The sequence below is a fragment of the Hemibagrus wyckioides genome, linkage group LG14 (genome assembly GCF_019097595.1).
Source record: "Hemibagrus wyckioides isolate EC202008001 linkage group LG14, SWU_Hwy_1.0, whole genome shotgun sequence".
Taxonomy (NCBI): domain Eukaryota; kingdom Metazoa; phylum Chordata; class Actinopteri; order Siluriformes; family Bagridae; genus Hemibagrus; species Hemibagrus wyckioides.
The window spans coordinates 6,981,473-7,007,500 of NC_080723.1; the positions used below are offsets into that span (position 1 = coordinate 6,981,473).

A 26,028-nucleotide genomic window follows, 5' to 3' on the forward strand; every position below is an offset into this window, starting at 1 on the left:
GGGTCATCCTCATCATAGCACTACTTGGCCATTCTGATTTGACTGGAAAGTGGAGATGCTCCATAATCATAATTGATTAGTTGTTGGTGGACCACATCATTATATTTTCCCCCATTTACATAACATGGGACACCACAAACTCCAATGCTTTTCCTCAGAGTGTGTATTTTAGTGACAGCTGGAATGTAAGGATAGCTTTAACAAAAAAAAAAAAAAAAAAAAAAAAGATTACATCTTATCAAAAACATACACTTTCTAATATATTCTAATAGCTTGTTTATAGTCTTAGGATCTGTTAGATTTGTCTAAAAATCATCAGCCCTGCCATTTGCTTTGCTCGCTCATGGCTGGAGGACAATAACCTTAATCATGATCCACTCAAACCTAACCAGAAGTATAACTGCAACTAAACACCCAGTAGGATAAGGAGTAATGCCCATGAAGGGTTGTTGTCTTGTCTTGTCTTTCCTCTGGTCTAGAGGGCAATGAAAATAGAAAAGAGGAATACTCTGAAAGCTTACCTTCTTTGAAAGCTTCAAGGTCAACTGATATATTGATATAAACCCAACATTCTCAAGTTTCTCTGATAAGACAATTAATATGACAGGTCTTTAGTGTAAATGGATGTTATCAAACTGCCTGAGCCCCTGAGTTGTTCTGGCTCAGATCCTATATCATCCATCTGCCCAAATTTATCAGTTTGGTTTCAATTGTGTGCTAATCAGTCATTCACAAACAGCAAGCTCTCTGCAAGGCTTACACCAGATTTGATTTTGAAACAGGGTCTGAAAGTGCAAGCTGAGTGTGCTGTGTCAACACAGGCATGGTCAGAGAGTCAGCATAGGGAATGTATGAGTCAGACACTGTAGCCTTAAGTCAGGTCTGTTATGAGGCAGTGAGCACATAACTGATGTCCATTTTAGACACTAGTTGCAGTGTTGCCTATAGTGTAGTGTGAATGATGGGTTTGCGTGGAAGAAAAATCGACTATAACCCCAGAGCTGTGTATTGGCAAATATAGCAGGCATTTCAAAGTTTTGTCACAGATATTTAGGGACCAGTCGTTTCTTTGCTTGATGTTGCAAGAACTTCAAGGATGCTTCCTCAAAGCAACAACATGTTTTTCCCATGTTCACATAAATTTTCTGTGGGTTATTGGGGTTCTTTCTACTCCCATCTTAATCCAGGACCACAATTTTCTGCAGAGTGCAGCACCAAGCTGAGCACATCTCTGGGTCTGCACTCCATCTTTGCATGATATCTGCACTAGGTGACACCATACCAGAGCTGCTAAAATAATTATGGACTCCAACCACACCAGTAACTGTTTGTTCAGCCTGCTGCAATAAGGCAAGCATGTCCATAGTTCGATGGGTAAAACTGAGAGTCTCAAGAGGAGCTTCTTCCCTCAGGCCATCAGACTTCTCAACACGGACATGTCCATCTTACAGATCCCTTAGGACTTCATAAAATCTGTTAATCTGTCTACTAATGTTCGTAATGATGCTTTTACTACACGTAACAACTGCACATTCCAGTCAAATAATTTATTTACATTTACAGCATTTATGCAGACAAACTTATCCAGAACAACTTACACTTATCACATTTTATACAACTGATTAGTTGAGTGCTTAGGGCCTTGTTCAAGACCCTAGCAGTGGCAGTTTGATGGTCCTGTGATTTGAACTCAACCTCCCAGTGTGATTAAATGTGATAAAATCTTGAAATCTCTTAAAAACACTCTAGTAGGTATACTAGCAAAGATAAATTGAACCTAGCTGTGAAGGAATGAGTAACTATGTGGATGGTGCTCTGTGATGGACTGGTGTCTCTGTCAGTGTGTATTCCTGCCTCACGCACATGTTCCTGGGCTAGGCTCTGGATCCATCATGTCCCTGACCAGAATAAAGCAGTTACTGAAAGTGAGCGTGTGAATTAAACAAAAAATTGAATGACAGTCACAAACATCAGTTATCCTACTGACTTTTATTTCCCCAACATCCAGAAATTTGTTTTCAGTGCAGTTAAAATAGACATTGAATGTAGTGCAACTTGCAAGTTGCAGACCACTAATACATAACTGAAAGAATTTATACAGTATTGCTTTAATCATATCCCCATTCTGCCTTGGGCTTCTGGGTTTCCAGTGAACACCAAGTGTATACAGAATCATACTGCATTGCACTGACATGGTTTAACTCATAAAACATTGCCATCCTGTGCTGTGTGCCACTTAAAATCCCCCATATATCTCGCCAAGTCATTTGCATTGAACATTTTCAGTTCCTGAGAATACTTCCTCTGGTATTAAGCCCACAGTTTGGTCATAAATTCAACACTGTCAGATACATATTTGCTTCCAGCTAGGAAGCCAGACGTCTTACTCACTGAAGGTAAGGGAGAAAAAAAAAGAAAAAAGAAAAGAAAATTAGATTGAAAGGGAGAAAAATAAATGTACAGTAATCAATGGTGTAGTCCATCTCCATATGGACTAATCTGGAGACTCCTGTACATCTAGGCACAGTGGGCTTCACCCCACTAACACTTGCGTCTCTAGGTGGAGCAACCTAGCAGGTCTACAAGGAGATAGTCTGTTCTCTCTCCCTCTTTCCATTTTCTCCTGTGTCGTCCTCCTCTTGTAAATCATATGGCTCGGCTTTTCTTCCCTCAGGTTTTCCTCATCATACGGCGTGTCTGCCAAGCATGGTACTTGTTATAGGCAGCCTGGATCATCTCTTCTAGATGGCCGGTCAGCTGAAACAAAACAATCATAAAAACACCACTTGTGTCAGGTGACTTATGCTTGGCACATTACCAAAAAAAATCAGAAAGCACATCAATCTCAACACCCAAGCCATATTATTGCTATTTGTATTGTTATGAAAGTTTCAAAAGTGGCAAGCGTTCCTCTTTTTTAAATGTCATTTTCAGTTCTTGTATTAAAAGAGTAATTCTCACATGGCTCACAGCAATTCAGTACAAATAAACAAAACCTTGAGCACAAAGCAGAAGAAAAGAACAAATGACAACTGACAGGCAAGTACGGATGTCTCTAAGCTCTGACTGGCTGGATGCAGGTGGTCCACATCTTTTACAGACTTTACAGAAAGCACAGAGGTTTTTCTATGAGCAGATGTTTTTACTGCTGGAATATGCACCAACTATTAACAAAACGTCTTCACTGAAAAATCACTGAATCTAGCTTTAAATCATTAACCTTACATAACGTTCTAGATTTGAAGAACCAGTGTAATTCTTGCAAAAGCAATTTACTTTTATTGAACCCACATGATAATCTGTTATTAAGCTGTGGACAAAAGGGGGGAAAAAAATCAATGATGGCTTATTTAAAAAGTTTATTAGAAATGGCATGCAGACTGTAGTCCAATTATTGGATCAAGGGAATCTATTTTAACGCAAACTAGAAAGCCCAGGCATGTGATAACATTTCAGGAAATACACACACTGCATTTGACATTTGAAACCAAAATAATAAGGTCAAATAAGAGAAAAAAGTCCAAAAAAAAAAAAAGTGATGGTTATAGAAAGGCTTCTTTATTAAACCAGTTCACTTTGTTTGGAATCACAGGTGCACTAATTATTTATCTTATTTCTTTTGACATATTCTACATATATTTCAGACATTTGAACTTGCTGTGAACTTGACCCTGTTTAGATCAATTCCAAAATCTAATCAGTTAGTTACGGTGCTAATTCAGTAAAAATCCAACAATCATTCAAGCACTAGTTCTTACAATATCAAGCTTGAATGTGAACCAAAACAATTTTTCCAGTCAAGAACTGTCTCAAGAACTGCTAATAAGTTCTAGATTAGAATCTGGTTTAGAACTGGGAAGTGATGATAGTAAAGAACTGAGGATAGATCAGTTCTTCCCCCCCCCCCCAATAGTATTTGTATTTCCTTCCTAATAGCTACCAAGAAAAGCAAAATGTGAACACATATTTTATTGATGGCTGAATAAATGCTTCTTTTATCCTGCATTCAGATAAAAAGATAATATATTTGTGCTTACATTGGTACTTAAGTATTCCCGTTGGATCTTCTCTTGGAATGGGTGGAGCTTGGTTGACTGGAATCTCTCCAGATTGGACTGCATCTTAACCACCTTTGCAAAGGCACAAATATAACTGAAACTTCAAGGGCTGTGTTTATTATGCAATGTGATGAATCACTACATGTAACATTTTTAGCATTAGCATAGTATACACCCTTAACATACAAAGTGACATACAGAAATGTTGCATAGTCTCTATTAAAAACCTCATGCTAGTTCAAGAACTAAGAATAGCATCAGGGTAAACTATGTCAGGGAGTATGGTACAGAATGAAAGGAAATCATACATTTCTTCAAGGGATATTTCATAAATTAAATAAAGTGGTTGGTGCAGAATTAGGCACCCTTACTGGGATAAACCAATCAGTGTTAAAATCCATTTCTGTTGTAGTAATACACAGAGCCTTTGTTATTTTTTTAATGACTGTGGGCTAATGCAGCATCTATTCACAGGAGTTAAAATATCAGTCGACTCAGTGATGCACCACAGGAAAGACACTTCCACATAATAGTACACAAGTCACAACAGACCAACTAGCATTAGAAATGCCCTCTAGTGGCCATCAGTGTTCCAGTACTAACAGAACTTCAAATCAAGTATAAACTTCTCAGGAACAGTGTTTTGACTAGAACAGTCAAAACTAAATATGGCAACATAAATGCAATTTTATTATGCATAATATCCGTATTGCTGCATTTAACAGCTTGTAAAGCACTGCTGCAATCTCTCATAGTGACTGTACAAATGCCTACCTTCTCCTCTAGGAAGGGTGTGTTGACTGGAAAACAGGACCAGAAGTGCCGTAGCAGCTCTCCTGCTGCTGTGTACAAGTGCTTGAGTTCATTCTGAACATCACTGGGTACCAACTCTACAGACACACACACACGACAGATCTCCAAGTTACATTAATGATGAAATACAAACCATCATGCACTTTATGGGCAAACGTTTATGGACCTGACCAGGACACCCATAAGGAGCTGTCCCTAAAACATCCCCACAAAGTTGGCAGCACTTTGTCTGTAAAGACTTTGGATGCTGTAGCATTACATTTTCCCTTTACTGAAATTAAGTGGCCCAAACCTGTTCCAGCATGACAATACCCCTGTGCACAGAACAAAGACATGGTTTGCCAAGGTTGGTGTGGAGGAACTCGAGTGTCCTGCACAGAGCCCTGACCTCAGTCCCACTGAACAAATCAATGGGATGAATCTGAATGCAGCCTACGTGCCAGGCCACCTCACCTGACACAATGAGCACAAATCCTCACAGCCCTGCTCAAAAATCTAGTGGAAAGCCTTCCCAAAAGAGTGGAGGTTATTACAATAGAAAAGGGGAATACATCTATAATAGGATGTTCATTTAGCATAAGGGTGTAATGGCCAGGTGTCCACAAACCTTTCGTCATATGCATTTATGTTATTATATGTTCCTTTCACCTTTCAAATCTATTATTGTTCCTAGCCAATAACCCACAGGCTTTTATATAAAGGGCAGATTAATGACCCTTTTGAATCCCAAAATAAGAAATGGCCTTGAACTTGTGAGGATTCATAAATGAGAATGCAGGAAATAGAAAATAGGGAACTGTGACATTAAATATTGAATATACACCAACACTGAAATACAGAAGATTACAAAGTAGTAGTTATTGTGTAGTAAGGGTTCTGTGATCGACTGTATTTAACTCACGACTGATGGTCTGTTGAGGTCCAGCTTGCATTAAAACTCCTCCAGGCGAAAGGGCTGTAATAGCCGAACTAGCTACACTGCTGGACATCACCTGAAATCAAACATGAAACAATGTCAGCAATATTTAACAGTAATCACACAAAATCAGATTTCTTAGAATTCAAGAATTCAACTGCTGTTAAAACTATGTAATGGCCATTTAATCTGGGCAGTGTGAATGGGTATTATTTAAAGTTTTTTTTTTTTTGTGTATTACTTTTTTTACATTGTTAATAATAGAAACCCTGATAAAAGTAGATACACTTTATACTGCAGACATCAGCACTGTTTTCACTTCCCTTGTTTCTTTCTAAAATCCTTAAACATGCTGTAGACATCTGCAGATAAATCTATTTCTTACACAGAACTACCTCCAGAGTCTGGGTTCAAATCGGCACATTCCACAGAAACTTGTGGCTGTTACTGTGAAGCTTCATGTTAATGGATCAATTCTCATTCATCCACATCCTCCTTGACGTCTGTGCAGCAAGCAACACTGCCAATCACAATCCTGTCCATCCTAAAGAGCCTTGAAATTAGCGGCACGGCACTGCAGAGATTTGCTGCCGCAGTGTCATGTTTGGGATTTACATATTCTCCATGCTGACTCTCCACCAGAGTCCCACTAGGCTCAGTGTCGAGTCCTCTGCTGTTCTCTGTCTATTACTATCAGTAAGCTCATGACCTCACATGGTCACAGCTATGCAGATGACACTCATGTTTCTGCACAGATCTCAGAATATCATCATGGCTGGCAGAACATCATCTGAAATGTCACAGCAGAAAAACTGAGCTGCTATATATCCTAGGCAATTCTCACATCAAGACCTGAGCATCTCCCTGCAAAACCCTCAGATACCACCATCAGGCAATAGGGTAGTTCCTTCTTTTCTTTGCATTGTTAACATGACTTCTCATGTTGTTTCTCGTGTACAACTTGTTGATCTGGTCTTTTCTTTTCGCAGAAGCCATTCATGGTGGTCATCCGGGCAGATCTTACCTTGCATGCCGTCCAACCCCAGGAGTTGCAAGAACTGACTTCAATTTTACCATAGCGTTCCCTCCACAAGCTTCCTGTATCTGGTCATAACACATATGCTTGCCCACAGGTATGGACCAGTCCTCACTTACCTCAAGGCACCTATCACACCCTGTTCCACACAGCTCAATTGGACTGGCCATCCCACAAGGATGACATGGACCAGGGCTCATTTCAATAATAGCAGACAGGTAGTGGAATGAATTTCCCCTGGCTGTTGAAACAGCTGAGTCACTCTTCATATGAAGTGCTAATTCACCTTTTCATCGAATATGCAAATTAGCACTTTTTACAGTTTATGTATTTCTTAATTTACTTCAAATCCCATCACTGGTATTTTTGTTCTTTCTGTGCTAAGTTCCCTTTTAAAGGCTTTTTACTTAATGGTATTCTTAGCCACTGACCTATTTAACCAGCATGAGGATATGCTACTGAAGGAGACTACAAAGCACTTCTGTGAGTCCTTCTGGATAAAGCCATGTGCTAAATACTCATTCCATTAGCATGAATCAAGAAGCCCTATTTAGCTCATTTAGTGTCTGAGAAACATGATCTAGCCTTTGTGCACTTTGAAGTGGTTTATATAAAGAGGCATACAAGGATTTATGACAAATGATTAGTGTTAATATCAGTATTCTGATTAAAATAAAATAAAATAAAACAAAACAAAAATCAGCAACCAAACCTCAAACACATTAAGTATACCCGAGTAAGGCAGGGTTTGTAGCAGCTCATCTCCTCTCTAATGCAGCTGACTGAGTTGATGATGTCCTGACTTGTGGTGTAGTGTTGGGACTGCAGAGGAACTGGACCATGGGAATACCTAAAAAGCAATAGGGTGAAAAATATTGTTGGGACGACCTTTAATTTTTAACTGAAAATAAATAGTATTAATTTATAATTAATTTTAGTTAATACAATATTATCCTTTGCACTGTTGCAGTATGGAAATGTCCATTCTAACAAATTATGATTGGATTAGTTGTGATAAATATTAGCCATTTGTGAAGTATTTCTGTGAGGGTTGCAACATAGAAGAAGGGCAGAAGCACTCACATAAGCCAATAAAAGTAATTTATAAATTAGTCTATAACCTTTCAGTCTGTAATTAATAACCCATGTCTTACACATTCACCATATAGTATTTGCTCCAAACTGTGCAGAAATAGTTATATTCAGAACATTACACACATACAAGGCTTTTGCACTACTCCTCTGTAACATTCATGATCTTTGACTTGATATGATATTCAGCTAGATTGACAGCAAGATCCGAATGAATGTACCTGTCAGATTTCTTAAGATTCAAAGCGATTGTTTTAGGCCCAGATTCATTCTCCAGATCCTCATACTCTATAGCCTCTTGCAATTTCACCTACGAAGACAAACAAAAAAAAATTCAGTACATATCATGACAACAGAGCTCAGAAGCTGAACAAAGCACGAATATAATTATGAGTTATGATGTTTTTATTTTATTATTAAACAAATACAAAATTTAAAGAGCTCATACAGTTAAATGGCATCAAAACAGAAGATTTGATACTGAAACTTTGAACTGCATCAAATTTTTCACTTCTGCTAAATTAGTTACTCTTTAATCAGGTAAACTTTGGCTAGTTAACAAATGTCAGTCATTGTCTGATGCCAACGATTGCATAACTAGTTCAATTTTGATATAAAAGTTAATCAGGGAACATAGTTACTTAGCATTAACATCAAATCACTGAAGAAAACTAGATATTGAAGTAGAACATGAACATTATTTGTTTGCTTCCTCGTAGGCCTAATTTATATAGAATGTGAATATTGGGAATTTGTATTTAGGCTTCTGATAGTTAAAAAAAAACCCACAGCAACAAATACAACACCTAATATTTTGAGTTTTTTAGATGTTTCGTCATTGTTTTAAAATCTAAATCTTACCACTAAAAGAAAAAAATAGCAAAAATGCAAATTATATACGTCACATTTTATAGCATACACTCATACACACACACAAAATCCAACAAGATATGTAAATACTCTGGTTTATTATAAACCTTTTTAATGGGTGGTTGAAAGCAGTCTGAGTCTCTGGAATTCCCATCTGTGCCACTTGTCTCACTGGCCTGGTCAGTGGGTGCTTCCCTGTGTACAGAGAGAATTTGTATAAAATTAGTTACAGACAAATGTATATACAAGTATACACCTCATATTTTCCTTACATTTTCCACATTTTAGAATATTGGTTAAGGCATTAAAACTATAAACTGATTCTTAGGGAACACATTAACTGTAGTTCTTGAGGATGTGTAGAATCTGTGCAGCCTTCTCAGTTCTGATGAGAGAGAAGCAGCTAAAACCACTACATATGTACACTGACTGGTGGCAGCAATGATCTCAGCTACATCCTTCCAAGCCTTTTTTTTCTCTATACATGTGAGGTCATATTATTACAGGATAAGATGAAACCACAGTTATGTTTTATTCTTTTAGTTATACCATGTGCTGCACAGGTGAAAGGAATCTGTGGGTCACCAATTTGAATTTATCGTTGTGTAAGAGCAAAACAAAAAATCTCAACTCACATGGCATTTGTGCTTTGTCGCTGTCATTGTATGTGTACATAGAAAACGTATAGTCACCTGCTGATATGTCACTGGCTAGTATGAATGCACTTTTAGGAACTATACAAAAGTTAATGTAATGCATAACACTATCTTGATGACACACTTAGCATCCTCTCAGCCAACACTACGGCAAAGCCACATGAGGCGATACACTTGAACCGTGTGTGCATAAACGTTTGTCTGGTACTGTATGCCAGACACTCATCTGAATGCTCACACTTTGCGTAGGCCAGCTGCCAGCACCATGGCACTGTGATGGTTGAAGCGTTTAATGATGGCCGAGTTGCTATTCTCTTTTACTGTTTTATTGGAGTTGGATGTAGAAGGAACCGTTAAGGAGCCGTAGCCCTGCAGATATAAATAACAGAATTAGAAAAAAAAAAATTCTAACAAAATGGATACCATGGTTTTTATGTAGTGATACACTGTTTCTAGCATTACCTCGTCTAACATTTTATCCTCAAGGGACTGCAGATCCACCATGGGATTCTTAACACCCTGAACAACCATGGATTTTAAACCTGCCCAGTGGGAAGAATGAAAAGTGAGCCAGAGTCCTAACTACCTGGTGCAAATCCACAAAATTTTCACATTTTAAATGTTTCCAACAATGATTTACTGATACATTACCCTTCTCATCCTGTTTGGCACATTCAGAAAAGATATCCTGCTGGCCAGTGCTAATGCGATCCCTGTGGAAGTAGTGTGACTGGAAGAAGCGTGTCCAGAACTCTTTTTCCGTCATGTTGTGAGGCACATGTTCAGCATATTTCTGTTTGACTGCAAAAAACAAATTTGAACATTAAGCTTTTTAGCACATACTGACTACATACAATAACTGGAATTTAAAAGGGTTAAAGTTCACATTTATCTGCATGTCTGTTCACATATATGGAAACACTGTCCTATCATGGCCCATCAAAGAAACCTATGGCTTTATCAGTTGGCATTTCAGACATGGGAAATTAAGCTGCATTAGGGAAAGTCAGACAATAGGCTACTGAGGTTTATTTGTTGATCTTTAAGCTGCAGACAACACGTTTTCTAACAGACATTTAAATCAGTCAACTTGATCATTAGCTGTCCCTAGTGGTTTAGAATTAATTTCATGTACCACGGTAACATCTCACCTGCAGGGTACGTTCTGAAGATTGATTCAATGATGTCGGAGGTCAGGTTGTATCTCAGGCCGTTACAGCCGTCAGTCTGTGGTCTAATGTCTGCCTGTAACCACAGCAAAATCTCATCAGAACACTAATTTCCCAACTGTACATGTACTTGGTTCAGGGCCTATTTTGTACCAAACTACTGGCATTAACAGAGAATGAACTCCTGGCTGTGTGTTTGAGATTACCAGGAAAGCCGCTGATATTCCCACTTCCTGTTTGTTGTTATTGGACATGGAGTGATCTACAGAGCTCAATTTCAGCCGATTTGCCCAAAATTCTTCTGCACTGATAACCTGACTCACAACCAGGTCTTTATAGAGCTGAAACAGTACTGGATCTTCCTGCAGCATCCTGGGGAAAAAAGAGGGATAAAATGAATTAAAGACAGCACTACTAATATGCTCTGTGATTAGTTAACTTTTCTTTCTATTGTGGTGAAGGTTATATATCAGGTATATCTTGCTTTTTTTTTTTAAATAGAAGTAACAAACTCTGTTTTAAAACAGGTGATTTAATGATGATATTTTGTTCTGAACCTTTAAAATAGTAAAATGTATTTTTATTATTAGACTCAATTAAAATGATTAAAATGTATTTCTTTTTTAAACCTTTACAGTTTCAAGTTATTTATTTTTCTATTTATTATTATATTTTCTATATATTTCCATGTATTATTAATACAGATAAAACTAATCATTCATTTAGAAAGCAAAAGAAATATGTCATATAAAAGAGGAAGCTGGAGGTGTTAATCTGTGCTGAAGCTGTTGACAAGTTTGGAAGTTGACATCTTCCTAGACCTGGCTCACTTCATGCTCAGGACCGTTCTTCCCTACTCCTCTTGTTCAAAAGAGATTAAAGAGACTCACCTGTTTTTCTCCTCAAGCTCTTTGTTAGCTTTCTTTTTAAACTTGGGCAGAAGCTGCTGCAGCAGGTCTTTGGCAGCATCCCGGTCCTTCAGAGCCGTGCTGTCATTAGCAAAGTGGAAGGTTGTGCTCTCTCCTGTGTGTAATACCAACTGAAGCTGGATCTTTGCTTTGCCATCTGGACTGATCTTCTGACCTGTGTTTAAGGCAAAAGGTTTTTAAAACATTGTATGCAACTAAACATTATATGCGATGCATCTGAAGATGTTGATTGGCTTTAGGCATCACTCACAACGAATGTCGGCGTATGGGTGGCTGATGGTGAAGCGATCTTTTCCTTCAGGGCCCCAGGCTATGCGCTCGGTCATTAGGTAAAGTGTACCATCCTGTTTTCTCTGCCGGACCTTCTTCACCACCAGCAGCACCTCCTCCGACAGGGCTGCCATGGCTGCGTTAATATAAATAAACAGGTTAATCAGTGTTTTATTGGAATTTTGTTTTAGTTACAGCCAAGTATTAGAACAAGAGAGAGAGAAAGAGACGTAGGCGAGAGAGTTGTGAGAGCTGTAGTATGCAGGGTTGCCAGAGTCACAAATTTTAAGGTTTTTTTTCCCCAACTAAGGTAATAAAAGTCTGGGACTGCCAAGATCTTGTTTGAAAGTAAACCACTGATAATCTACGCAAACAGAGGCTATGGAAAACAAATGACAGGTGTCATTGCATGTAGTGTGTCAGGGATGTACAGAATTCAATCCTTTATGCGCTATTTTGTGCAAAAGAGACATGAGGTTATGGAATCGATCATGTCTGTAGCAAACGATAATGAATAGGCATACTGCAGACACTGCAAATCAAAAATCTAAAGTAAAATGTGTTTTTGTTTGTCAATGCCTGGTCAGCTTTAGGGGGGTTTTTTGTGCGGATTTTGTTATGCTATTGAGACTGAACATTTTGCAAAGACCTGGCAACCTTATTGTATAGAAGCTATTTCACATTGAAATCTATTTAGCTTTATGCACAAACATCTCAGAAACAAAAGCTCAGTATCTCTTACACGGAAGAAATAAACACACACACACACACACACACACACACACACACACACACACATTAAACAGATGTACCTGACAGGAACAGATAGCTGTTTCAGACAAACTAAGCTAGTTATGCAGCTAACAAACTCGAGCAGGAGGCAACTACCAAACTATAAGGAATCTCTGGGAATGTAACAATCCATGTGCTAGTCTTACTACAGGTAACTTTAATACTAAACCAAACCTCCAGCTTTCTACCAAGTTAGCTACCTGACATCTAGCTAGCGCACTGGAAACGGAGTGAAGTTAGCTGGCTAGCAGTGGAGGAGAGAAAGCCGTGTGCCGGTTACACAACAGATACTTGCCTGTGACTCCGCCGTTAATACAGCTATTAGCTCAATGTTTATACTATAAGTACTGAAATAAACACAACTTGAATCTCACTATTTACAGCGCTATTCACCGCGAACACCGGCGTTTAACGGGTCAGCCCTTACACTCCACAACTTTTCCTCCATCTCCGAGACATTGTGGTAGATGAAGTCGGACACAGCGGTCCTGGACACACTTCATAATTAAAGTCTACTCTACAAAATATTCCATCTCTCGCATCTCTGCCAGTTTTCTGAACAAATCAGTTGTGAATTGTGAATAAATGTTTTTCAAGTCTTATATTTGATATTATATTTATTTGCCAGTTATAACACAGTAAAGGCAATTAAAAAAAAAGGGGCCAATAAAATAAAAGTGCATGCTGAAATTTCTGGTTGCTTCCATTGACAAATCCTTGACATCTATTAACATATAGTTCTACTAACAAATAGAAACACAATATCAAGTATATCCAAAGCACAAAAGAAGGGAAACAAACAAGCAACACAATGCAATAATAACAAAAGTGTACATCCTCAGTATGGTGTTAAGTATTGCGATTTTATGAAGCTCCAGTTCAGTTCAGTTGGTGGCAAGAATCTAAGAGGGCATGAGGACAAAACTTGAAGAGGAACCAGACTCAAAGAGGAAGCCGTGGTGACATTCTGGGTGACAACAGATGAGAATATAAATCATTACTCTTTTGCAACTACATTATGGTCATAAGCTTGAGATTGGGAGAGAGAGAGACAGAGAGAGAGAGAGAGAGAATCAGGGAAAAATACACCAACTAGGCATAATATTATGACCACCGGCCTAATTTTATGTTGGTCCCTCTTTTGCTGCTAAAACAGCCCTGACCCACCATGCACTGTGTATCCTGACACCTTTCTATCAAAACCAGCATTAACTTCTTCAGCAGTTTGAGCAACAGTAGTTCGTCTGTTGGATCGAATCACACAGGCCAGGCTTCGCTTCCCACATGCATCAATGAGCCTTGGCCGCCCATGGTCCTGTCTCCAGTTCACCACTGTTCCTTCCTTGGACCACTTTTGATAGATACTGACCACCGCAGACCGAGAACACCCCACAAGAGCTGCAGTTTTGGAGATACTCTGATCCAGTCGTCTAGCCATCACAATTTCTCGCTCAAATCCTTACCCTTGCCTATTTTTCCTGTTTCTAACACATGAACTTTGAGAACAAAATGTTCACTTGCTGCCTAATATATCCCACCCACTAACAGGTGCCATGATGAGGAGATAATCAGTGTTATTCACTTCACCTGTCAGTGCTCATAATGTTATGCCTGATCAGTGTATGGTTGTATAACTAATAAAACATTGTCATTTTTATTAGCTGGATTAAACCTATTTGGATAGATTTTATGAAGGTATTATATTCTTTTGAGGGAACTCGGAAGCCATGCTGGTTCATAAATTGCTCATAAGTCATCAAGTTATAATATTGGCAAAATCATCAAACAGACAGAATGCAATTAAAATTGTTAAAGCATTTAGAGGAAAAATTGACTTATTTCTGACAGTTATATCAGCATTGTGCCAGACGAAAATTTTATGTGGAGACAAACTATGGACAAAACATTTCCTAGAGAGAAGACATTGCTGATGAATGTTAGATAAGGCTGTGGGTAACTTGCTAGGTAAAAAATTACATTTCGATAAGAAAGACACAGAGTCTGTGAAAGATTTTTTTTTGGATCGAAAAACCATAATGACATTGGATTTGCAAGACATCTCAGTTTACTTTAAAGGTGTTTATGGCATCCACAAAATCTAAAAGAATCAAGGACACCCTCACCTCTAGAATTCTTATTATTTGTGGGGCCTATTTTTCCAAATGAAATCTAAAAATATTGTGTTAATTTCCTTTATAGCATTATGATTAATAAACAGGGAAAGGGCAGGGTATACAAAGTGAGAGAGCCCTTCTAACTTAGATAAAAGGACTCTACAAAACAAGGACAGATCTCTCTGAAGTCAAATGTTAAAGTTTTTATCATTTTTTAAACAAAAAAATGCCTGGTTATTTTATTTTATTCAATTTTATTCTATTTTTTATTCAAATTTTATTTGTCACATACATATACATACACAGTATGACATGCAGTGAAATGTTTTTGTAAGTATTGAGAAAGAGAGCCATAAAAATAAAGGTAAAAATAAAACTAGATTATCTTAAAAGTATAAAAATAGAAAATAAAGTAAAATAAAATATAATATAGATAAATAAAAATAAAATAAAATGTGAAAATATAGGTGTAAATAAGAATATAATATAAATAAAAAATAAGTGATTAATATAAATAATTTTTTCCCTCACTGTATTGCTAGCGTGAATCCATGTCTCTCTTTCTTTTCTCCATGCTGCTCTTTCTTCTGTTGTGTATTGTGTCTGAAGATCTTCAACATCTTCAAAATCATGTACTACTCAGAAAACATACCTGCTATTAGTATGAATGGTGACACTTGTGCGAATTTGCCTGCTTCTGTTAAGAAGCAGGCAAACTCTGCTGTGTCCAAGTAATGGCTGAGCTTTCACTATTTCATGTTGAGACTACAATTTGTGGCCCTAGTCTCCCTCCTAGACGGCAGTCCTTGGGATATTCCCATCAGGAAAGATCTCCTCTCTCCTCTCCGCACCCCCAGGGTGCTCAGCTTTGGGAGCCAGAACAAGGGCAATGTGGTCCCCAAGCAGTGCCTGGTGCACTGGGTAGTAACGGCCACTACCATGGACTATGAGGAGTGAGGTATTGTTTCACATCTAAGTGTCAGAGCTCACTCCACTAGGGGTTTTCCCTCATCTAGTCCCCTGGCCAGGGGTATTCCTCTTCAAGAAATCTTTGCTGTGGCACAACTTTTGTTAACCTGGACCTGAACCCCACTCTAGTGTCCCAGGTCCTTCAGGGCTAATTGATGTTCTGTTATAGCTTCACTCACACTCTCTCACTGCCTCTGGAACCAACTTTGGCAACATTTTTTTAGCAAGTTAAATTAATTGATAGCTGCAAATCAGCCACATGTTTGCTCCAAATTTGCCATAAGCGTTAAGTAAATCTGAGTAAATGTTTGTGTAAACTGTTAAATATGTAAATTGATGATGAGTTACTGTAATTCATTGTATGCACTAGTTTAATGAATGTCACCTAAAAATATCACTTGTCAAAATACCAGATATACCACAAATGTTTACATATATGTTATAATGTTTACATGTAGGTGAAAGACAGTCAAACTCAATTTTTTATCACAACTCAAACTCCACATGTCACATTCTAAATAATAAAGCAGTATACACCTGTGATTTGAATTACAGCCCATGATTTTTGTCAAAGCTGCTGTTATGGGAAAATAATCAGCACCTTCTGACCAGTCATTTTGAACTGAGCATTCAGTATCCAACACTACTGTCAATATGCTATTAATTGCTTAAATCCAATTAAAGAAACCTTGAAAATGTGCAAACTTGCAAATGTAGTTTTTTTAATTTGTGCACCTAACTAACTATCTGACTTATCACACAGTAAAAACTAAATTAATTTATTTGTATTGACACTGCCCTGCATTATTGGGTAGAAAGTAGAAATCACATATTCATAAATTCCAATACACAATACATGTTGCATTTTTTTGGCAGCCTCAGTACTATCAAAAATCAGCTATTGCTAAATGCTTAGAATTAAGCATTTTCTATGATTAGTATTTAAACATTTTGCACTGCAAACCTAACATAGACTTTCAGAGTGATCTTCAGTTCACAGTTAATATTAAATAAATAGTTAATATTAAAAAAAATAAAGTCTGCTATAAGCATATAAATTTTGTACATTTTGGAACACAGATAAATATAGGAACCTTCATAATTAACAGATAAACCAGCACACATTTTTTCCATGCAATTTTATTTATTATTATTTTTTCATTATTATTTTAATTACTGCCATCAATTAAAGAAGAATACACAACCATCAACACCAGAGAAAAACAAAGCATGCAAGAAAGGAAAGGGTTTATATATTCTGTTATATGCTCAGTTGTGTGACAAAACACAGGAGCCTGTTCTCATGCAATATATTTGTATTTGATATTTGATTTTTCATGCTCTATTTCAATTCTATAAAATGTAATGATAGCATGAATTCAGTTGAACTAATATGCACACATAGGTGAATATCTGCCTTAGTAGGCTCATTTTCAATCAATTAATTAATTTTAAAAAATATATGTTAGTAAGATTCATTTTAGTCTGTGCAATTAGTGACATGGCAGCCACACTCCTCAACATAAGTGTAAGTGTATGGTTTCAGGGTGTTTTTTGCACAGCGTAGCTGCACTTGCTTGCTGCTGGTTCGAAGCTCCTTACAGCAGGTGCAGTGGTGTGTCATGGTGTTCGCTGCCATTGAATATCTGCACAAGGAAAGTAGTATGGGACATTAAAAGATGGAGTGAGGAAGAATAAAAAAAAATTGTTTTTCTTTAAAAAAAAAAGTGTTTTTGTGTATGTGTCTGAGAGAACTACATCATTCTTTACTTCCTGACACACAGTAAATGTGAAGTCTCCACTCTTGATTTAACGCCTGTCTCTCTACCTGTTACTATATCCTACAGAGTGTCACGGGGAGCCTGGAGCCTATCCCAGGGGACTAGGGGCACAGGGTGGGGGACACCCTGGACAGGGGACAGGGCACAATCACTCATACTCACACACCCGTTCACACAGACTGCTTTGGAAAATTTAGAGATACCAATCAGCCTACAACACATGGCCTTGGACTAGATGAGGAAAGAGGAGTTCCCAGAAGAAACCTCTGAAGCACTGGGAGAACATGCAAACTCCATGTACACAGGGCAGAGGTGGGAATTGAACCCTTAGCCCCAGAATTGCAAGGCAAACATGCACTGTGTGCCCTGTTACCATAACTGTATTGTGTGTGTGTGTTTATTTGTTTGTTTGTGTTTATTTATCAGTGAGCAAACCCACATTGATTTGGTGTCACAGGATCCAGAGCAGGAGGCTATCTCCACAGGCTGAATGGATGTACAGTCATTAACCTTTAAGTAAGTGATGTTCTTTTGCAGATTGCAAAAGAACTGATGTAGCTGACCTGAATGTCAAATACAGAGAGAAGTTTACTCATTGAATAAAGGATAATCAAACATGCATATTAATACACAAAAGACAAAAACATGTAGATAAAGTTGCTGTAAATAATTTCATTGTTAAAATACGTAAATTGAATATAGTATTATATTATTGTATTATTGTATTTCATTTAAAAGTGAAGAAAAAGGTTGTTAATCATCTTACATGTTTTACAACATCCATCCGATGTCATTTTTTCTGTGCCCTAAAAAAGGCAAAAATAAATAAATAAATAAATAAATAAATAAATTACTAATTGTTATTCCTTAATAGTAAAATTTATACAGTTCTTAAAAATGTACTGGTTAAACATCTGTACACAACATAAGGGTAAGATTAGCCACAAGTGATGAACATACAGGACCGCAGTCTTGTGGATTATACTCAGGACATGAAGGTGGTATCTTCACCAAGACAAACACATTGTTGACTTTAGTGCAGTTGAAAGTCACACATGGTTTACTTGGATGAGTCCAGTTTTGTCCAACCTGATAAAAAAAAAAAATCAGAGAGAATGGGACACTGACAAGGAGGAACCAATCCAGAACCAAGAATCATAATTAACATTAATTTGTGTATAATATTGTCTGTACCTCAGCTGTGGTTATTCTATTGGATTGATCTGGGTCTTCGTATACACACTGTTTTTGTACACAATTTCCACAGCACTTCCCAGGTACAGCTTGATAGGAAAAGCCCTATAAAACATTAATAGTAACCTTTAATCCATCAAGTAATTATTGGTTGCACATAGGATTATTTTCAGGTTAGTGTACATATGCTGATTATATTCTAAAATAGTGAATAACATATTTCAAACATTTTTGACATGACTAACCAAATATCATGTACCATAGTTCTTGATTATCTCTAGAATTAATAAAACGTTCCAATGTTTATCTTAGAATAAATGTGTAAATGTGTTAATATTACCAACAACATCAATATGAATTACAATAATATTTTCCCATGTTGATTAGACAATAAACTAACATTTAATCAACTGCTGCAGGTTTGTAGCCTAAATGTATGTTTCACATAAGCCACTGAAACATGGTGGTTGATGTTCTAGTGAGTGTTTTGTCTTGATTATGTAATGTCAACTGCAGATTAAAGGCATTACTACCATAGGGCAGGTTGTGTTGCAGGCCATAGGAGTGCATTCTGTTTTAAGAAGTTTACTGCTTGAGTTCACAGTTAAACCACAAACACAGTCTTCACAGGATCCTGTTGGAACTTTCTCACCAGGCTATAAAGTAAAAACTTTGTTAACATTATGTCCACTATACAGTCTCCTCACATTTTGAAATCTTCTTCTAATTATATTTCACTGAGAACATGAATTAATTCTCTGCCATGAAATATTCTCACATTAAAGTACGGCTAATGAATACAGTATAAACAGTATTATACAAAAATTATAGCACCATGTAAGCACTATAGCACTGTACAACTAAAAACACAGCAAACATGATTCACAAGCATAGTAAGTAGTGCAATGCAGCACAATATTAATAACATAATAATTAAAATATAAATAATAAATCTTACCAAATAGACATTTTCATGGAAGACACACACATTCTTGGGTTCTGGTAGGAAAAAAAACAAGAAAATCATTAAACAATCTGTGAACAGGCGAACATTTTTCGACAGGCTATATATATACATATATATAAGACTATATAACATAAAGTAAAGGTAATATTAAAGCTTACCACAGTAGAATGTTATGCAACAGTCATTATCTGTCCTGTTTTGTACTATCTCAAATCCAACTGGGCATTTTATCATGTGTGTAGGACACAACCTAGGTTTGCACACTGAGAAAGATAGAGGAGAGAGAGAGAGAGAGAGAGAGAGAGAGAGAGAGAGAGAGAGAGAATGATCAGGGAATATACCAGCATAAAAAGGTAGCTGTTCTGTTCTGACTGGATTCAGCAATTCCAAAGATCTGTGGTATGAAGCAAATTATTTTATGTTGTTTCCTTTATATTCCTTTATATTTAATTCTAATCGATAAAACGTCTTAGACATACTTTTTATATTGAAAAATAATATAGTGAAATAATATAGTGAATATAGTGAAGTAATGCTCACTCACCACACTTTGGACAGCAGTCCACAATCTCAAGCTCATAGCCTGCTTTTGTACAGGGCTCTGGGTTTGGACATTGAACTGGTTCACACAATGGACCCATGGAATTTTTACTGCATGTACATTCTTTACATTCTGATCGCCATTTATCCCCTGGCTGCAGATACATGAGAGAATGCATACTTGTGTTTCTTGAAATACTTTACTTGATGTATTTGTAACTGGCAGTGTGTGAACAACACTGCAAAATCTTACATCTTACATCTTATCTAAAATATCTTACATCTTACATCTTATCTAGTATCCTCTTCTACTCAAGCAACATAGCACAAGCAAGATTGCAGTTCTACTGAATATCGGCATGGCTATGATTGCCTGTGGCACTCAGTCAAGGGCCCATGTTCAGTGCAACAGCACTCTTGCTTATGCATGTGATATTGCATAATTATAATAGGATTTCAGATAAATAAAACTAAATTGCAATGTTGCATTTCTATTACAGTTTTATAAATACAAAATTCATATTGAGTAACTGAATTCAAATATCAAAATATCAAATAATGTGTTTATTGTTGATGATTTTTCATGCTGTTTGGTAATTCTTCTAGAACGGTTTCATTGGGCCTGTTACTAGAACAAGATTATACCTAAATATCACAATTCCAGAACATAAAAATCAGGTTTAACTGAAGAAGGCAAGGAATCCCTCGTGTCTGATGATTAGTAGGCCAACACATCAGAAAGCTGTCTTACCTGCTTGGGCTGTCCATCAGAACCTATACAACCTAAGACACAGAAATGATATATATATATTATATACGCATATTAATATTAATTATAAAGCAATACTTGGAATAAACAATACATTTGCCTACCACAGAACTTTGTGCATACATCCGAAGTAGTGTCAAGGAGGGTGGTGCCATTAGGGCAGTAGCATCCTTCTCGGAAATGATCACGACACACACGAGACTCACAATTTATAAACATTTCATTGTACCTGGAAAAGTTCCAGAAAAGAAAAAATGAAAAATATTGGACAGTTATTATTGACAATAGAGTCAAAAACTACAACTGAAATAATTCTGTGTGATGATCTGAATATTGTCATGAGTTCTCTACCCTGAATTGCAGGATTTTTCCGTCTTCGGCCCACATGGCAAGTAAACTTTATGTTTGGGACAGTCATGTGCTATCAGGAAGAAATAGAAACAATCAGTATCAACCTGGAAATCAGTTTTTAATGACATGTGTCTTTTCTATTTCTTACGGCATTGTCCATTAGTTAAGTTCCTCCAGTCCACACATACAGATTCCTCAGCACACATTTGAGCATAACCCTCCAGGCTGAAGCAACCAGTGGCATTCTTCATGTTGCACACATCATATACACATGCCTTGTAGAAGTTTTCTGGGTCAATGACTTTGTGGCACTGTTCAAATGCTCTGTAAATAAAGACAAATTGAAAGTACAAAGTTTTGACATATTTATTAAGCAGGATTACAACAATCTTCACTATATATTCAGACAAAATAAAAGTGGAGCTCTCTTCCAGGATGACTGGAAAAATGTCATATTTACTGGATTTGGAAGGGGCACTGAATGGTATAATAAGAATTAAAATGATAGTGCTATGACCTAAATGAACACACATCATTTAGTGAGTAGCATGAAAAGTGCTAGTTTCTCAAAAGTGATAAAGCAATGCATTTGTAGTGAACTTTTAGACAATGCTGTATATATAACAGAATGTGATTTACTTGCTGAAGATGATTTTGCAGATGGCTGGTTGACATGGTTTCACGGTTGTTTTTGGGGGAGGTTGGGGAGTTGGGCAAACTGTTTTATTCACTTGCCATTTAGGAGCCATTTCCTCACATGACTGGATTACTTTTCCATTAGGGAGTCTGCAGTCATTCGATCTGTTGTTGTCACAGTTGCCTTTAAGAAACATAGTAAAAATATAATCAGTCTGTTAAAAATGACAACAGGACTAAATCAAATAAAGAGACTTACAGTATAGTGACTTAACAAACTACTATTATATCACATCATTTACAGCAGCGTTCTGACAGAAATTATGTTGTGCATATTATGTGTGCAGAGATGTAGGTTCACTTACCACACTGTCCTTCTGTGTTATTGTGAAATCGAGAAAATGGAAGGCTGACTAAAAAGTTCATGCCTTTGAAGATAACCTGAGCTTGGATAGCAGGAATATCTAGAGTCATTGCAATACCAGTTGTGGTTATGGTGAAGTCTGCATTAGTGTAAACTGGGGTCACCTTCTTATTGTTGACATATACCTAACACAAAGAAATTATTTTAGGTGATATATATGTAATAATTGTACAATTCTGGCCAAAAAGTTATTAAACAAACATAATCATAAAGCTTTAGGGAAATGATGTTTCTAAAGAACACCAAAATAATGATAAATAAACACTTTTCAGACTTAGAAATACACTAGATTGGAAAGGCCCAATTATTGAATGTTATCTTCAATAATAAAATAGTAGCTATTACTAAACCCAGCAATGAACTAAGACAATATAATTTGAATTCATTACACATTGTTTCTCGTGATCATGATTATCTCATGATATTTGTTTTATTTCTAAATACTTAAAAGCCTGTGTTTATATTTGACAGGAAATGTCCTCATATTTTGTATGTTAATATTTCAAAGATATTCATTCAGCATACATGAACATAGCATAGTCTCCTGATATCTCTAAAGGTTTCTATACTTGCTGCATATGTAACCTGTTTCTTTTTGTTAAGATTTAACCGCTGTGCACTCACTGTATTCACAGTTGGGTTTCTTGTCTGTTTCAGTTCAATTTGATATGATTTATAGTATACAGTCAAATACTCAGGACAAGCCAGTGCATATTTGAAGTCACACATATAGTTCTTGATGTGGACAGAGAAATTGTACTTCTTGATGATTTCCTGGACTAAAACATATGTGCAGTTTCCTTGGAAAGCATAATATGTCCCATCAAAAGAGACATAATGTGGATCTCCCCAACCAGTACATCTGCCTGCAATTTTGAACAACAAGAGTTTACTTCAATTTAAAGTGGTGCACAATAAATTTACATAAAAAAATGAGAGGTTACAGTAATTAATGTGCAATGACGAGTAAGACGTCAAGAAAGACTAAAAATAGATTAAACTCACATTGACATTCATAATGATAACAACATCCGGTCTCATCGTAGACCTTAACAGGAGGTATATTATTTTCACATACTGGAACTGTAGGATCTGATTTAAGACATTGCAGAGGTGTGGAGATAACAGAGCCATTCTGGCATGTTTCTTCAAAACACTTGTTCCTCCAGGTTTCTCCATTCTATTAATGATAAGTCAGAACAAAAAAGATAAAGAAGGCAAAGACATACAATAGATATACACACATGGACAAAATTGCTGGTAATCTACCATTAAAGAGAGAAAAACCCACAATGGTCACTGAAATAACTTGAAACTGACAAAAGTAATAATAAATAAAAAATTTACTGAAAATTGACTAATGAAAATCAGACATTGTTTTTGATTTCAACAGAAAACTAATGAAACTGTCCTGGACAAACATGATGGTACCCTTCAATTAAAATTTTGTTGCACAAAATCTTTTGAGGTAATCACACGGTTTATTTAACTCTCAATGAGACTTCTGCACCTATCAACAGATATTTTGGCCCACACCTTATGAGCAAACTGCTCCAGCTGTCCCAGGTTTGAAGCCTTCACCAGACTGAATAAGTCAGCTCTTTCCACAGATATTCAATAGGATTTAGATCAGGGCTCATAGAAGGCCGCATCAGAATAGTTCAATGTTTTGTTCTTAGCCATTCTTGGGTGTTTTTAGATGTCTGTTTTTAGTCATTATCCTGTTGGAGGACCTATGACCTGTGACTGAGAACAAGCTTTCTGACACCGGACAGCATGTTTTGCTCCAGAATGCCTTGATAGTCTTGAGATTTTATTGTACCCTGCACAGATTTAAAACACCCTGTGCCAGATGCAGCAAAATAGCCCCAGAAAATAACTGAGCGGCCTCCATGTTCAACAGTAGTTTTTTTCTTTGTATGCTTCGTTTTTCCGTCTGTGAACATGGAACTGATGTGACTTGCCATTTTTTATGATTTGCTTTCAACAGTGGAGTCCTCCTTGGCCGTCTTCCCCTCAGGCTCAAGCAGCGACAGACGGTATGATCTGACACGAATGTACCTTGACCTTGAAGTCCACCTCTAATCTCTTTGGGAGTTGCTCTGATCTCTTTGGTTACCATTCATATTCTCTGCCTTTTTAATTTGTCATCAATTTTCTTCTTGTGGCCACATCCAGGGAGGTTGGCTACAGTCCTGTGGACCTTAAACTTCTGATTAATATGTGCAACTGTGGTCACAGGAACATCAAGCTGCTTGGAGATGGTCTTATAGCCTTTACCTGTAACGTGCTTGTCTATAATTTTCCTTCTAATCTCCTGAGACAACTCTCTCTTCACTTTCTGTGATCCATGTTCAGTGTGGTGCACACCACGATGCCAAACAGCACAATGACTACTTTTCACCCTTTAGACAGGCAGAATGACTAACTACAAGTTTGAAGACACCTGTGATGTTATTCAAGTTATTTCAGTGACCATTGTGGGTTTTTCTCTCTTTAATGGAAGTGTACCAACAATTTTGTCCACGTGTGTAATAGCAGATTTGTGTCTCATTTCATTACTTTTTGTGCATATCATTTATATGAACAATATGCCTGTGTGGAACTGGTGGCATTCTCGAGCACCAGTTTGTGACCGGAGGGTGGAAGGTGTGTGGTAAGTATTGCATACCTGCAGAGAATTAAACTAACAAATGTATGTGTAGCAGTGAGCCTGGTGTCAACCTTGTGATGGCTTTATGATTTCAGTGCATGTTTGGAGAATAATCTTATTGCTATACTGATTTTTTCATTACCTGATTAAAGTGTGATTACAGTGCATGTGTTTTAATCATATTTGTGCATTTCGACATGAGAAAGAAAACAGCCTGTGTCAAATTTATTTGTCTGTATATTTACCATATATCTATAAAATATGAAGCTGATAATAACTGATTGGCCTACAAGGATACAGCCATATGTAATGGTATGAGACTCTTGTTCATTGTTATAGCCTGTAGTGTCATTTTACTTACAAACATATACTTTTGCCTTAAACATTGGATAAAGTTGTGTTGGAATTAATGCAATAATTCCAAAGTACCTTTCTTGGTGGATCAAGGAATTTGCAGCCTTTCTGAAGAGGAGTGGAGGTGGTTGTAGAGGCTGATGGAGTGTATGGTGTAGGAGTAGTAAAGACGCATGGCTCAGATTTCTTGAAAACATTGCACCCTGATTCACAAATAGCAATGAAGCACCATCCAGCTTCATCAGTTTGGTTATACATGACAGACCCTAGAATGATGTAAAAATATAATGATTAACAACTTGTAAATGGATAAAAGGCAAACATTTCACAAAAATAAATACCACAGAATTAATCAGCCTTAATAATACATTTAATATGCTATTTTATATCAAAGTTATTTATAATGAATAAGTTGAACAGGTATGCCTGAGACAGAATTGTCTTCACTAGATCTCTATTATAATTGAAGAGATAAACATGATCATATGAGTGGAAATGAAACCAAACAATTACAGAAAAGCAAGAATATCAATGTAAAAAAAATGCAGAGAATTAATGATTTTGCCAATGAAAGTAAAATAAAGCTACACAATTTTGTAACTGCCAAAGCTTTAAGGATTAAGGATTTAAAGATTTCTGAGACTTTCTCTTAGGAAACACAGGAAAATTTTTCAT

At 36.9% G+C, this 26,028-nt stretch overlaps 2 protein-coding genes across 3 annotated transcripts in view; both read right to left on the reverse strand.

Moving 5' to 3' along the window:
- Positions 1 to 1,707: 1,707 nt before the first annotated feature.
- On the reverse strand, positions 1,708 to 13,087 carry gtf2h1 (general transcription factor IIH, polypeptide 1). 2 transcript variants are annotated; one of them, XM_058408583.1, is made up of 15 exons: positions 12,976 to 13,087; positions 11,790 to 11,945; positions 11,501 to 11,693; positions 10,817 to 10,982; positions 10,593 to 10,686; positions 10,093 to 10,242; positions 9,904 to 9,983; positions 9,680 to 9,810; positions 8,893 to 8,980; positions 8,137 to 8,225; positions 7,556 to 7,673; positions 5,773 to 5,863; positions 4,833 to 4,948; positions 4,038 to 4,130; positions 1,708 to 2,757 (listed from the first exon to the last, which is right to left on the reverse strand). In XM_058408583.1, the coding sequence occupies exons 2-15, from the start codon at positions 11,941 to 11,943 to the stop codon at positions 2,671 to 2,673; spliced, it is 1,650 nt and encodes a 549-aa protein (XP_058264566.1). In that variant the 5' UTR covers positions 11,944 to 11,945; positions 12,976 to 13,087; the 3' UTR covers positions 1,708 to 2,670. The 2 variants fall into 2 exon arrangements, with proteins under 2 accessions (XP_058264566.1, XP_058264564.1); XM_058408581.1 differs by having other exon boundaries at positions 1,715 to 2,757; positions 12,897 to 13,086.
- A 3,727-nt stretch (positions 13,088 to 16,814) lies between these two features.
- The window catches only part of LOC131365104 (mucin-2-like), a 48,182-nt gene continuing 38,968 nt past the window's right edge, over positions 16,815 to 26,028 (reverse strand). Inside the window, exons 31-48 of the mRNA XM_058408726.1 lie at positions 25,429 to 25,619; positions 23,352 to 23,526; positions 22,971 to 23,212; positions 22,288 to 22,471; positions 21,926 to 22,106; positions 21,435 to 21,610; positions 21,287 to 21,356; positions 21,040 to 21,164; positions 20,918 to 20,949; positions 20,171 to 20,321; positions 19,785 to 19,889; positions 19,618 to 19,658; positions 19,193 to 19,315; positions 18,660 to 18,764; positions 18,426 to 18,554; positions 18,232 to 18,271; positions 17,905 to 18,028; positions 16,815 to 17,330 (exon numbers count right to left, since the gene is read on the reverse strand). Coding sequence (XP_058264709.1) covers positions 17,165 to 17,330; positions 17,905 to 18,028; positions 18,232 to 18,271; positions 18,426 to 18,554; positions 18,660 to 18,764; positions 19,193 to 19,315; positions 19,618 to 19,658; positions 19,785 to 19,889; positions 20,171 to 20,321; positions 20,918 to 20,949; positions 21,040 to 21,164; positions 21,287 to 21,356; positions 21,435 to 21,610; positions 21,926 to 22,106; positions 22,288 to 22,471; positions 22,971 to 23,212; positions 23,352 to 23,526; positions 25,429 to 25,619 — 2,360 coding nt within the window. The 3' untranslated portion in view covers positions 16,815 to 17,164. The remainder of the gene's footprint in view (positions 17,331 to 17,904; positions 18,029 to 18,231; positions 18,272 to 18,425; positions 18,555 to 18,659; positions 18,765 to 19,192; positions 19,316 to 19,617; positions 19,659 to 19,784; positions 19,890 to 20,170; positions 20,322 to 20,917; positions 20,950 to 21,039; positions 21,165 to 21,286; positions 21,357 to 21,434; positions 21,611 to 21,925; positions 22,107 to 22,287; positions 22,472 to 22,970; positions 23,213 to 23,351; positions 23,527 to 25,428; positions 25,620 to 26,028) is intronic.

Excerpts from the sequence above, each read along its gene's own strand:
- gtf2h1 (XM_058408583.1), bottom strand. The coding sequence starts at position 11,943 with ATGGCAGCCCTGTCGGAGGAGGTGCTGCTGGTGGTGAAGAAGGTCCGG. Across the intron at positions 10,983-11,500 it reads GAGCTTGAGGAGAAAAACAG|GATGCTGCAGGAAGATCCAG; the intron begins GTGAGTCTCTTT and ends TTTTTTCCCCAG. Across the intron at positions 5,864-7,555 it reads ACAAACCCTGCCTTACTCGG|GTGATGTCCAGCAGTGTAGC; the intron begins GTATACTTAATG and ends GTTTGATTTCAG.